The 13647-nt window shown below is 39.0% G+C and overlaps 1 protein-coding gene across 1 annotated transcript; it reads right to left on the bottom strand.

Annotated features, from left to right (window-relative positions):
- Positions 1–5020: 5020 nt before the first annotated feature.
- LOC146507203 (leukocyte surface antigen CD53) lies at positions 5021–11313 on the bottom strand. The gene is made up of 8 exons (XM_085179271.1): positions 11164–11313; positions 10322–10406; positions 9115–9303; positions 7361–7435; positions 7167–7268; positions 6967–7074; positions 6769–6852; positions 5021–5445 (listed from the first exon to the last, which is right to left on the bottom strand). Exons 2-8 carry the CDS (start codon positions 10382–10384, stop codon positions 5374–5376), a joined length of 693 nt encoding a protein of 230 aa, XP_085035397.1. The 5' UTR covers positions 10385–10406; positions 11164–11313; the 3' UTR covers positions 5021–5373.
- Positions 11314–13647: the final 2334 nt, after the last annotated feature.

Genomic DNA, 13647 nt, shown 5'->3' with positions numbered 1-13647 from the left:
TGCCCAGGCGGTGTGTTTTGGATCATTGTCATGTTGGAAGACCCAGCCTCGTTTCATCTTCAAAGTTCTCACTGATGGAAGGAGGTTTTGGCTCAAAATCTCACGATACTTGGCCCCATTCATTCTGTCCTTAACACGGATCAGTCGTCCTGTCCCCTTGGCAGAAAAACAGCCCCATAGCATGATGTTTCCACCCCCATGCTTCACAGTAGGTATGGTGTTCTTGGGATGCAACTCAGTATTCTTCTTCCTCCAAACACGACGAGTTGAGTTTATACCAAAAAGTTCTACTTTGGTTTCATCTGACCACATGACATTCTCCCAATCCTCTGCTGTATCATCCATGTGCTCTCTGGCAAACTTCAGACGGGCCTGGACATGCACTGGCTTCAGCAGCGGAACACGTCTGGCACTGCGGGATTTGATTCCCTGCCGTTGTAGTGTGTTACTGATGGTGACCTTTGTTACTTTGGTCCCAGCTCTCTGCAGGTCATTCACCAGGTGCCCCCGTGTGGTTCTGGGATCTTTGCTCACCGTTCTCATGATCATTTTGACCCCACGGGATGAGATCTTGCGTGGAGCCCCAGATCGAGGGAGATTATCAGTGGTCTTGTATGTCTTCCATTTTCTGATGATTGCTCCCACAGTTGATTTTTTCACACCAAGTTGCTTGCCTATTGTAGATTCACTCTTCCCAGTCTGGTGCAGGTCTACAATTCTTTTCCTGGTGTCCTTCGAAAGCTCTTTGGTCTTGGCCATGGCGGAGTTTGGAGTCTGACTGGTTGAGGCTGTGGACAGGTGTCTTTTATACAGATGATGAGGTCAAACAGGTGCCATTCATACAGGTAACGAGTGGGGGACAGAAAAGCTTCTTACAGAAGACGTTACAGGTCTGTGAGAGCCAGGGATTTTCCTTGTTTGAGGTGACCAAATACTTATTTTCCACCCTGATTTACGAATAAATTCTTTACAAATCCTACCATGTGAATTCATGGATTTTTTTTTCACATTCTGTCTCTCACAGTTGAAGTGTACCTCTGGTGCAAATTACTGACCTCTGTCATCATTTTAAGTGGGGGAACTTGCACAATCGGTGGCTGACTAAATACTTTTTTGCCCCACTGTACATACTCCATGCTCAGCGGGCATGTGCCCCTTTCACTGTAACACAGCATAAATGGAATGGGGACCTGAGATGTAACGCCACTCATTTGAAAGCAACTCTTTTTGAATACGTGCCTGTCTTGATATGTTTTGTAAAAGGTTAGATGTTTGCCCCCAGTGTGGACTTTCAGCATTTACTGGTCTTGCAAATATCTATACAACGAGACCTGGCAACTTAGAACACTGAACTATGCAAAGAAGTTTAGGGGAAAAAATGTATACCAGTTGCTCATTTAACCTGTTATAGTCTTTTGCTGTACATGAAGCAAAGCAGTGAAAGGCCTGGAGGTAGATATTTTCTTTCACTAACATAAAACATAAATGTATCTTGTCAGGTAGATATTCTTCAAATAGGAACTTTGAAATTCACTAAATTCATCTGAGGATCAAGTTTCCATTGATGCTGTTTGTGGGGGGATGGAAAGTAAGTGAGAAGGGCCTGGCAGAACTGGCTGCATGTCCAAATTTAAACATTACAAATTACAGTTTGAGGGTTTGAAAATTATCCCATTCCTTAAATCCTGTGTTTAGTCTTAAGAATGTGCTGTTTCAAACAAATTTTTAGTAAAAGCAGTTGCCCACCCCTCTACCCTTTTCAAGTCCTGAAACATCACCTAACTTGTGTCACTTACCAGGCAACACTGTGATACTTTTAATGTTCCAAGTCCACTGAACACGGGGACTAAATGGTTAGGATCAATACTTCAGCAGTGGATGTTATTCATTTCTAAACCAAAATGTTTTCCAAAGTGAAATGTCAGTCAGGTCATCAGAGGACATTGTTGTTAGAAATGTACAGATGTAGTTTCAAGGGCTCAGCAGATGGCTCATTTCAATTCCAGGTGTAAACTGAGGTTTCCATGTTGAGGCACGCACCTTACAGCTCTCACACTGCAGGAACAGCAGAGTGCCAGCCTCTGCACCACAGGTCTGTCCATCTACAGGTCTCTCCACGATGGGCTTAAGTGGCTTGTTGTATTGCTGCTACATATTGTGAGTGTTTTGTACACCTTAAAGATTGAATTGCTTGGTACACAGCTTCAGCAGTGTTGGCTAGTTTTTCCACACTCCAGAGGTCCATTCTCCAATGCTGCTGTCCCTCGTGCATAGTTCACTCACACATGTCCGCATATTCTCAAAATATTTCTATAGCTGTGGGGCATGCCTTAAAACTGTGAGAACCTTGGTTGATTAGTTGTTCTAATTTAGGCTTGAAGAGGTGTGTACATTTTTCACAAAAGTGAGATCACATCTAAAGGCAAATGTGCAAACTCTGCTGTGATGGCCACAAATCTACTCTGAAGAAATAGCTAAATTATCAAAATCTGTAGTATTCAGAGAACAGAACAAATGTCAGGGTTGTCTTGTTCACTCGTCCAGCCGTTTGTATGTTACCCTCCGTGAGATTGCTTTAAGCTTGTATCCAGTTGATTTTTCTTTGGTAGGATGCTCACTTGTTATGAATGAAAGGCCTGCGTTTTATTTTCCTGAGATTGAATTAGTTGAATATTTACTCGCCTCTTACACGCACACCGAGGTGGCTCGGTCCTGCTTCATGATGTCTTTCAAAGAAATACGGATGTGCTGAGGATTCAGCTGGGCTGGTTTAAAAACTAGTAGCCTTAGCTGTTGATCAGTGATAGTGTGTGGCCTTGTTTGTGTGGCTTGTGTGGAGATTTTTTTTTTTTTTTTGGGCCCCTCTTTCAGCCCCTCATTTTTGCTCATTGTAATACTGGTGGGAAATATTGTCTTAAAGCTTTACTCATCTTTACTTAAAGCTTATCAACCACAACAATTTCATTGCCATCAACAAAAAGCAGGATACTGAAGATCAGCCACTGCTCTTCTTCAGTGTAATCCTTTGTAGATTTGTAGTACTGACTAATGAAAGAAATGGAAGTGATAGTCATATTTACAGAACCTTTAGTTTCTCCTTCAGCTGGACTGTTAGCATCTTCGGGCTAGTGCTCGCAGGTTGACCTGACAATGCAGTCACTCAATTTACTATGGATTAATCTGTGGTGATTTTGGTGACTTAACAGTAGGGGATCAGGAACCATGCCTCCTGGTCTGTCCTAACAGTGCTGTATTCTGAGGCATTGACTCTCTTGCTGGTCGTGTCTCGCGCAAGTGAAGGCAGTAGGTGTGAGGTGATGTTTCAGGCTTCTGTGAATCCTGCAGGTGATGTGACAGACATGAAGCAGAACTCCTGTTGATGCAAATGTCTGTCACTAATGAACTGCTAATTTAATATTCTCATGTTAATCTAGGGGCTGGGTACCCTGACTGATGCTCATTCCAGTTATGTGGTGGGTGTGGGAGAGGTTGTGTGGTGGGCTTTTTTTGTTTTGCTTTCTTATTTATTGATGTTATTGCAGATGTTAATCTGCAAGTACAGCACTCTGAGATGGATCAGATGTTTACTGGGAATGTTTATCTTTAAAATGTTCATCAGCACCAGGCGCTCTCTCGCTTTCTTTTTTTCTCTCAAACATTCTCAACGTGAATGTATGTTTCGGCGCGGTACTGTTGGCTCCTCTGTTCACTCTGACTCTGTCAAATGCAGGGGCATTTCTAGCAACTTTGCTTTCACACATCCTGAGCACAAATGGGTGTCAACATTTTTTTTTTTTCTTCTTCTCTAAGCAACATGTTGTCCACAGGGTTTCACTACAATAGCAACACTTAGGGAACTGTAACTAACGGGTATCTGAATGGCCTGAAGCTGCTGAATGAAATCTTTGTTTTTCTTTTTTTCTAAATGAGCTGCTTTTTATAAACATTCAGAAAAAGCAAAACTTTTTTTTTTTTAAAACCACAATATAAGATCAGGAGTGCTTTGGTATAATGTCAGCAGACCAGGTTTTCTGTGCATCTGTAAAAAGTAGAGTGGGTTTGGAGAGCTTATTGAATCATTTTGTGCTCAGTTTCACATTGAGGTGATGCCTCCCAAACGTCTTCATCTGGAGGATGAGGGAACAGGTGCCACATCTCTGTTCAAGTGGACCTGAACAGCTTCAGGAAACATGAGATTCTCATCTGGAGTCTCACAGGGGCACCATAATGTGGGGGAAGAGAGGCACTGCAACTGTTTCAGAGGATGAGAGCTGTGTCAGAGTAGTTTCTTATTTTATTTTATTTTATTGTCTTTTCATATCTGTAGGTGAGTTGGAGTACTTGTCTATAGTTTCTGAGGTGTCAGGGGTGTTAATTTGCAATAAATAGTGTTTTCTGCTGTGTACAGTCTGTTTCTTTTTTTGTTTTCTTGTTACTGTTTTTGTGATTTCAAAGAGAACAATTATTTTAACATGTAAATCTTTTTTTTTTTTTTCTTAAGGGTTTTGTGTGTGTGTGTTGTGATCAGTAATGATGCAGGATTTATTCTTTAAATAAATGAATTCATCTGTAACTTGTTGTTTTTAGCTTTCAGTACAATCAGTGGAATCCATTAGTGGAATCTTGTGTTTGTCTGTTTTGGGACACAGTTCGTTTCGTCAGCTTACCAAGTGAAACATTTAACTGGTTTTTAAACGACGACCTCTCGACCCGCTTAAGCTTAAAACTAAATCTTGTTCAGGGAAACTCGCTGAACAGGGTCAAAAGAGGAAGTGGTTATTTTTAAGGCTCCACCACAGATCAGTAAACGGCAAGCTAGAAACAGGAAGTCATCTGACAGCAAGATTGTTCAGAAGTCTACAGAACACTGTTTATGCTCTTTATTTTTATATAGTTAATTGATCTCCAAAAGTTGATTCTATTCATCTGGACGTAGCGTTTTGTGGGAGAAACGTTTCGTCACTCATCCAAGTGACTTCTTCAGTCTCAGCTGACTGCAGGTTAATTGGAGGTTTCCAAATTTGTTGTCAGTAAGTAGTTTATTAAAGACTAGTACAAAGGTAATATTTTACAGAAACAGTTTTAAAAAGTTGACAGACATTAAGATAAACTTGGCACCAAGCAAGTTCTGTACAAAACTGAACTCAGCACAATGCTTCACCTGAAATGGAGTAGTGCACTGAAGGTCAAAGGTGCCAGAATTTACATTTATACTTTATATTCAGGTACATAAACAGGTTTAAGCTTTAAGCAAGAGTTTAGAAAAATAGTTTTCTCATTTTAAGGAAGTTTTTCCAGAAACTTTCCCTCTAGTTCCTAAAGAAGTTTACAGTGATATTTACTGTAAAATGTGAAGATTATGTTTGAAGGTATTCAGAACTTGTAGCCCAGTCCAGATCTGCTAATGTGGCAGAACAGTGTCATGGCAAAGCACATTCCCAAAACCTGTAAACAGAAATATAGAAATTAAACTGGAAAAGGACATAAAATGCCATGTTGTACTGTTTTTAAAAAGTTATTCTGAGCTTCTCAAGCTGACTGAAATTTCATTGGGTTTATGCTTGTTTATATGAAGTATTTTTTTATTCTTTTTGCAATCTAAAGAGTGGTCTTTTCTTCCCTGATCCATTCTAGAGCTGCGTTTTTGGGTGTGGCAGTGGACATTGTCCAGCTGGAGGCCCACTTTGGTAAGTGGGAGGGGAGCAGGTCTTGGTCTGCGGCAATCATAGACTGTATATGAAGGATGGCTGTAGCGGCTTTAACGTCACACATTATTTTGCCATTGCCAGATAGCGAATGTGACTGATATACAGGGATGCTGGACATTCATTGGTTAAAGACATGTAAACCACTTTTATAACTTTAGTGGGGACTAGTCTTAACAGTAAGATGTGAAACTGGCAAAGTATAAAGTCATCAAAAAATGTTTAGCATGAAGTGAACTGAAAGGTAATTTTTCTTACATTTCTGTACATCCTGACTTCTATTCCAAAGCAGGAGTTGGCCATTAGGACAGAAGAATGTAGGTTAAAAGTACTTGACCATTAGCTTTTTACTATTTTATTTTCAAGAGCTGCAAGCTACATTCATCTTTTATTTCCTTTTTTCTCTTCACCCCCAACCAGTTTTACCAGATGGCTGTCTGCCACTGTCACCGGCTCTTCTGGAGACAGTGTTGGGAAGGTTAGTTTAAAAAAAATAATAATTTCACGTCATTATTCGGGCCGCAAGTAGATGTAACATGGGCTGCAAGATGGTTTCCACCAATGTGGAATTACCAAAACTTGAGAGGGCATAGCCTAACATATGAAACAGGAAAAGGCCGCTGTGTAATCCATTTATTTCAACAAAGTAACTGTATTCGGAATACCATGTATTCAGTTACTCCCGCACACTGTCTGGAGATCTCTTCCTGTCAAAAAGTTCTTTCTCCCCACCATTGCCTGGTACTTGCTCATAATGGGTTATCTAATCATCAGAGTTCTCTCCATCTAATATTGAAGGATCTTTATAGTATAAAACACACTGAGGCCATGGTTGTTAACTGCTATAAATGAAACCATTTTCAAAGGCAACAAAGTTTAGGTATATTTTAACAGGAAGATGCCACGTTTCTGAGCAGAACATTGTATTAACCAATTCATTCACTTTATAATCCAGTTGTCTTTTATACAGAAGTGAAGATGGTAATTTCTGAGACATAGTACATCTGCAGGTTCATAGGTTACCTTTGCAACACCTGCGTAAAATAGTATGTTAACAGCTTACCTCAATCATACAGAGGACAATGACAGAGACCCCAATGGTTAGGAAATTCTTCTCAAAAAAATTTGTCACCTTTGACAAACAACCCTGCACACAAAACATTTTGAAATTACCTGCAGCAGTAACAATGTGACCTTTGACCTCTATGGTACATTAAAGCAAGTATAAATCTGAAATGATCAGTGATTAGTATGAGCCTACCGTTTCCCAGTATTTATGATTTTTACAAGAGGGTTCCTCAGGAATACAGCAGGATTCTGGCACGTTGTTTCCCCAATCTGATACATTATTGATTCCACAGCACTCAAGCTAAAACAAATGAATTTGACAGACAAAAAAAATAAACAAATTTCTAAAGTCATTTGTGTCACAACATGACATCTCCACTCTGACATACTTACTTTATTTTGAATATAATCCCAGTCACTTTGTTTTGAATGTGTTGAATTTCCTTTTGCATCTTTCAAGCCGTTTGTCAGATCGGTCTTCACGCTTTCAGTAATCTGAACAGTCACGGAGGATTTGGTGATTACATACAATGTATACATTTGCTTTAAAAACAGAACATATTGTGTATAGCATATGTGTCACACACTTCTCCCTCGTATACAAGTAGCAGACATGCTGCTGTCAGTTCCAAGAGCATCATGAGGAAGAGCATCAGGAAAAACTGTAAAAAAAATAAATAAAAAGGTTTATGTGAATGTTACTCTGAAACACTTTACATACACATATGAAACGGTACTGTATAGTGAAGTTATTTTCGGCTGCTAGTTCACAGCATGTAGCTTAACATGTCTGATTTCGAGAACTTTTTAAACTTGAATGCCCATAAATGCCCATCTTTGTGTTTCCTCCTGGGAATGAGCTGGGAATCTTTTGCTTGCTTCGCAAACATGCTTCTGACAGTCCCCTGCGCTACTTTTAAACTCACTGGAGAAACCTCCCAAACTGTGAAACAACAGTCTCCTCACAGTCAAAGCTGCTCCTTTATTGAGTCTTTTACAACTAGAAACTTATTTAAAAACTTGTTTCAAACCAAAACTTCTTTTTATTCATTGATTTTGATTCTGTCTGGTTTGCTTATTTTATCTCCTTTGTCTTTGTCACACATGACTGTATATGTTTAGTACCTACTAACATGTATTTTCGGCCTATTCTCTTATTAAGTCTTATCAGAGTTGTCTTTTGTACAGCAATTTCATCTTCACAAATTGGTTTTTAAATGTGCTTCATAAATAAAGTTGAATTGAAAAACCACTATGGAGCTATTAATACTGATTAAACAAAGAGTCATTTCACTTTGTCTCAACTTTTTTTCTTCGGGTTATATGACATTGAATTTTTTGTTTCCTAAGGTCACAGACCCCAATTACATCACTAAAAAACCAAGTAACAAATGGAGGCTGAGTTAAGTCAACTTGGAAAAGGTGAAGCTGCAGTTCCTCTAACGACTGTCCCAAAAACCAAGTCAGTGTCCACGGCCTCCCATGTTAAAATTCCCAGCGTTACAGCAGACAAAACAAATGTAACTGCTATGTTTTCTAATTTATTTGCATACTAGTAAGACTTAAAATTACGGACATTTTGACTGACAGGTGTGCCAACACAGGGAGCTGTAGCTGACTGGGTCAAGAGAGCACCTTGCTGCACCACTGGATCAATTGCTTTTTTACGGTTTGTTTGTTTGTTTTTATGGTACTGACACTTGGGAAGCTTCTTTCCAAAAGTGCGAGGGAATTTACAAAGTTAGTAATATATAGGATTCAGTCTCTTATGACTATGAATTTTGTAGCATGAAATAAATTATGACAACAAGAAAAACAGAATAAAGTAAAATAAAAAACTGATATATAGAAATCAAAAATATATCAAGTTTTTTTTTATATATCAATAAAAAACAGAAGCTACTGTGACAGGGTTCTTCTACTCTGAATTAGGAGAGGTGGAAGCTTTTCAAAGTATCATTAAATTTAAAAAAACAAAACAAAACCGTGTAGATACAACAAATGTATAAGCAAAGGTATTTCTGTATTCTGCAGAAAAACTAGTCCCGATTAACATCTAAATTACCTTTTTTCCCAGAGAACTGACTCTTTAGATATTTCCGTTTGTTACATAAATGCTATTTTTGTAGCATTCAAAAATTGGAGTACACAACAGTGAAGAGGCAGTGTTAGAGAGCCCCTTCCTCTTATCAAAATTATACAGGCATTAAAAAAACAAACAAATTATACCCTTTGTGGGTACCAAAACTACAGTGTTAATTACCTAAAAATATGAAGTAATCAGAGGGAGCAGAAAACCACATAATCTGTACTCTGCTTTGAGTATTTGTGTGTGTGTTACCGATAGGAGGAGACAGCGGTTCTCCTTGAGTGCGCCGAGAAATCCCAGGAAGGACACGCAGGTGATGATGATGCCGGTGATCAGGAGGATGTTGGCTATGTTGAAGCTGGCCAGTGAGGGGGTGAGAGCAGCATAATTTGAACCCACCATCATGATGACGCCAAAGACCAAAACCAACACACCGCAGATCTGACAGAAGAGAAGACAGACTAAAGCCAAGTCCACAATACACACTACACAGAGTACAGTGAGCTGCACCGGGCCCTGGTCTGCTTCAGAGCTTGCCTACAGGCAGCAGTGTCAGGCAGTACATTTTCTCAAGTGCTTCTGCTTTTTATTTATTTGTTATGCAACAGACTTCTGGCAAATGTTGACTTTTCCTTTTCTTTTGTATCCACCAAGTCTGTAGAACAAAATTAATGAAATGAAATTGAATTAAAAATATATATTAAAAAATATATTATATAATATAAATATATTATTATATTAAATATATTAACACTCTTTCTCCTCATGGCCCCTGTGAGTCAGGTATATGGAAAGGGTGCAGGAAGTATGTACATCATTATGGTCAGAAGATCATCAGATATCCAAAAGAATCTATATGAATACCTAAGTAGAGATACATGCTAAAAGTACCCCAGATTCGGCCCATGCATAAGGTTAATTACACTGGCAAGTACTGTGTGGGTTAGACGTGGGTGAGACCCTGAGTGTCCACCTTCAGTATAGGCCCAATTTTGTCTTCAAAAAACTGCAAATGTACATCTTACTTGGGCAAAATCTGGATATTTTAGCAAGGCTGGCTATCTATCTATCTATATTCTCACATATTAGCAGACATTGGCTTTCTAAAATTGAACAAGCAAAATTAACTGCTTCCACTCTAATTGGCTCACGTAATCGTCATAGTAATAATACAATTACACAGAGTAAACAAATAAAACTGTCAGAGCCTTTTTTGTGTTTTTTTGTGTGAACTTTTGGTAAATCCTTTTAACTGATTAATTTTTAAGAATCTGACCATCTGGTAGAATATTTGAAACCCAAAGTAGACACCTGAAGCATTTATAAATGCTAACTAATTTTCACACACTCATACGTCTGTCACACCCGACAGTTTAGGTTTGAAAAGTGAGTGGATGAATGTGACAGGATTTTTCACAGTGATGTGTGATGTAATGCTGGATGACTGAGACATACGTACAAAGCAAAGCAAGTTGGCGACACACATGGTGTACTTTAAACACTTGAGGCAGCTGTGAGCCATCTTGCAACTCCTCTGATCAGACCTGCAACAAGAAAAGGCCGTTATTTTTTATTGAATATAAATATCGGAAGCAGGGCTGGATGTGGTCAAGGTTTAATGCAGCATCTCTTATTTATACCTTGTGTTTGTGTGTGGGTGTGTAAGTGCTAAAACAGACAAAACGTCACGGTCACAAAGCGGGGAAGTGATGCTCACACATCTCACTTCCTGTGTTTCGTCTCAGTTTACAAGCAAAACCAAAATTCTTCTTCTGTACAACACGATATGAGTGCATTATACTTTGGGAGGGTTTAAAATTACATCATGAGAGGGCAGGCAGTTTAATTGTGAAAATACCAAAACTTCCTCAAAATACAAGGTGACCCGTTCTAAGTAAAAATCTCCTGTATTTTTGTTATAAATATGTGCAAAACATCAAAATTTTGCCCTCTTTCTAACTGATCTTTGTTCTGAGAATAAAAAAAGAGACTTCTTCTTCTTCTTCTTCTTCTTTGGCCATTTAAAACTACTAAAGTACAGCTCTTATATTTTGTTTTCCACTTAAGTCAGTATGTACACATGACAGACACTTTCAGTTAGATGACTGCCTATTTTGGTCAAAATTTGAAAGATTTTTGTTCACTTTTTCATCTTCATTGGGTTTTCTTTTCTCACTTACAAGTATTTTTTAGAGATTTGACATCAACACGTTTCTGACCGATAAAGAAACATCTTCACAATATTCTGAAGATTTAAAGAGATCTCTAGAGCTTCAAGACAAAATAAAGTTGAACTCTTACCTATTTGGAGAAAATGATATCGGCTATCGTCTCTTTTTTCAGGCGTGTGCTTGTCGAGCTCGTCTGCTGTTTGTACTTCCCCTTCTCATAGCTCTGTGAAGCTTGCAGAGTACATCATGGGGCTTTCAGCAGCCCTTCTCACTTCCTCTTCCTAAAGTCTAGCAACATGGAAAGAAACTTATGACTGAGAAAGTGCAGTAGGGGCAACCAATAGCGCTGCAGAGACGTCAGGTGCATGTCTGTGACACACTGCTTATATTTAGATACAAGCTGAAACTGTGGTCAGCAGCTGCAGAGGTCAAAACCCCTCACTGATGTGAAATCGATTGTTAATATTCTTATTGCACAACTAGAGATAATAAAGCCTGTATGTTTGTCACAGAGGAACACAAACTGGTTAAAACATCTAACTGGTGTCATTTCTCACCTTCTCAATGTGTCACGTGCCAAGGTAGTTGTCGGCATAAGCAGTCCTGGTTTCATTTAGTTGTGTTGCAGAGTGTTGCTTTCTTTATCAGAGGCCGCTACTCGGCATTTAATCATTAGCTACTATTTCTCAGATGGCTGCCCTTCCCTGAGCCTGTTTCTGATGGCCGTTTCTTCCTGTTTAAAAGGAGTTTTTCCTTGCCACAGTTGCCAAAGTGCTTGCCTACATGGAGTTGTCTGATTATTGAGGTCTTCTCTTTCTCCCCCACCTTCCAAACATTTACCATTTATAATAGATGCCTGCCCCCTCCTGAGCCTGATTTTGTTGGAAAATCCCTCCATGTTTAAAGGAACCCCTGCCTCCCTACCAAAGTTTTGCTCGTAGGGGATATTTACATTCATGGGTATTTCCAAGTAAAAACAATCAAATGTGAAACAGTTCTCACCTGATCCCTCAGAATCAGTTCATTCTGTTGTTATTTTATATACTCAAAATTTCATTTAAATGGTCTCCTGATACCAGGCTCCTCTTCTAGCCTTTGTTTCATTCCTAATGTTATATATAACCTGACAACTAGCCTCCCCTGACATTACGCCCTGAACCCGCTGTTCCACCCCTTCCCTGCAGCTGCGCCACAGACCACACCCTGCCACACAGTCACTTTTAACACCTGAGATTGTTGCTTGTTATGGCAAAACATTATGGAGAAAGAACAAAGAACATCTTCTGTATAACAGGTGACACAAAAACACTGAAAATGTTTTTAAAATTCTTGAAATCTGAGCCCACGGCAGGATGTCCAGATGTTCTCAGGACTACTGTCAGCTAATGAAAAACCTCGACACATCAGAGGCAAGCATTCAGTTTCTTCAACACTTGTTTTAGTAGTATCGTCATTTCCTGACTCACAATCAGATCATCCATTTTTATTTCATCTTATTACCAGTGTGCCAGGGTTGAAATAAAGACACAGTTTTAATCTCTATCTCTGCTGCAAATACAGCCAGTGTGCCACAGATCAATACGCACGAGCAAACTGAAGCATAGTACAAACAGAGTAAGGCTGACTGAACACTGGTTCACTTTCAGGGTGAAACTAAACCACACCTTCTCGGTGGCCTACTGGGCAAATCTGGGCAAACTAGGGCAGCTGTAGACTAAAATACAGCGATGCATTAATGATATAGGCCAAAGTATATGACCGCTTAGTCATTCAAAGTTTACCTTATCATTACTTGGAAGCCTGTGATGAACTTCACAGCATTGTTGTGTGGGAGCAGGAACAGTGACATTCAGGAGGGGCAGCTTAGCCATTACCATTAAGAGGAACTGTGCAACCACAAATGGGGATTTAAGAGTAAAACAACTAATGTACTTTAAAAAAGGGCCTCTTAATGCACCTGGTATGTAGTTTTTAGCTATAGTAAAACCAAGACACTGTTTTTGTTTAGACTGAAATGCCTTTGATCCTTTTGCTTCTCTTCAGGCACCAGCGAGGGTCTCTTCAGTAGTGCTTAGTTTTTCATTTTGAAATCTGTTGGATGAATTGTCATTCAGGTTCAGACCCCCTTTGTTCACTTCAAAATGAATTTTTCTCCACTTCTAGCAGCAGTTACTTTTGGAATAAGACTACTAATTCAATTCAGTTCAGTTTTTATATCACCAAATCACAACAGCATTCAGCTCAAAGCATTTAATATTGTAAAGTAAAGACCAACACCCTACCAAACAAGTATTTGGCGACCTTCAGTGGAAAGGGACAGTTTTAGACCACCAGATTTCATGTTCCAGTTACCTTCTTACTCAGATAAATAACATTTTAACCTTTGTTAAAATTTGTTTTGTGTGTAGAGTGGGCTGGAGTGGGAATTAACGGCCTCATAAAAATCCAATTATAGCTATAACAATAGTGAGCATTCCTTTAGCATTAGTAAACAAAAACCAAATACTGTATTTAACTTGATCAACTGTTTAGGAATTATTTACATTGAGTCATCCCTCAGACAAAATAACAGAATTTTAAATATAAAAACTCTTTTTAATTCTTGAAAATTGCA

Source organism: Neolamprologus multifasciatus, chromosome 12 (genome assembly GCF_963576455.1).
Source record: "Neolamprologus multifasciatus chromosome 12, fNeoMul1.2, whole genome shotgun sequence".
Lineage (NCBI taxonomy): Eukaryota > Metazoa > Chordata > Actinopteri > Cichliformes > Cichlidae > Neolamprologus > Neolamprologus multifasciatus.
The sequence above is the reverse complement of the archived record's forward strand: the minus strand, read 5'-3'. Positions and strand labels throughout refer to the sequence as shown.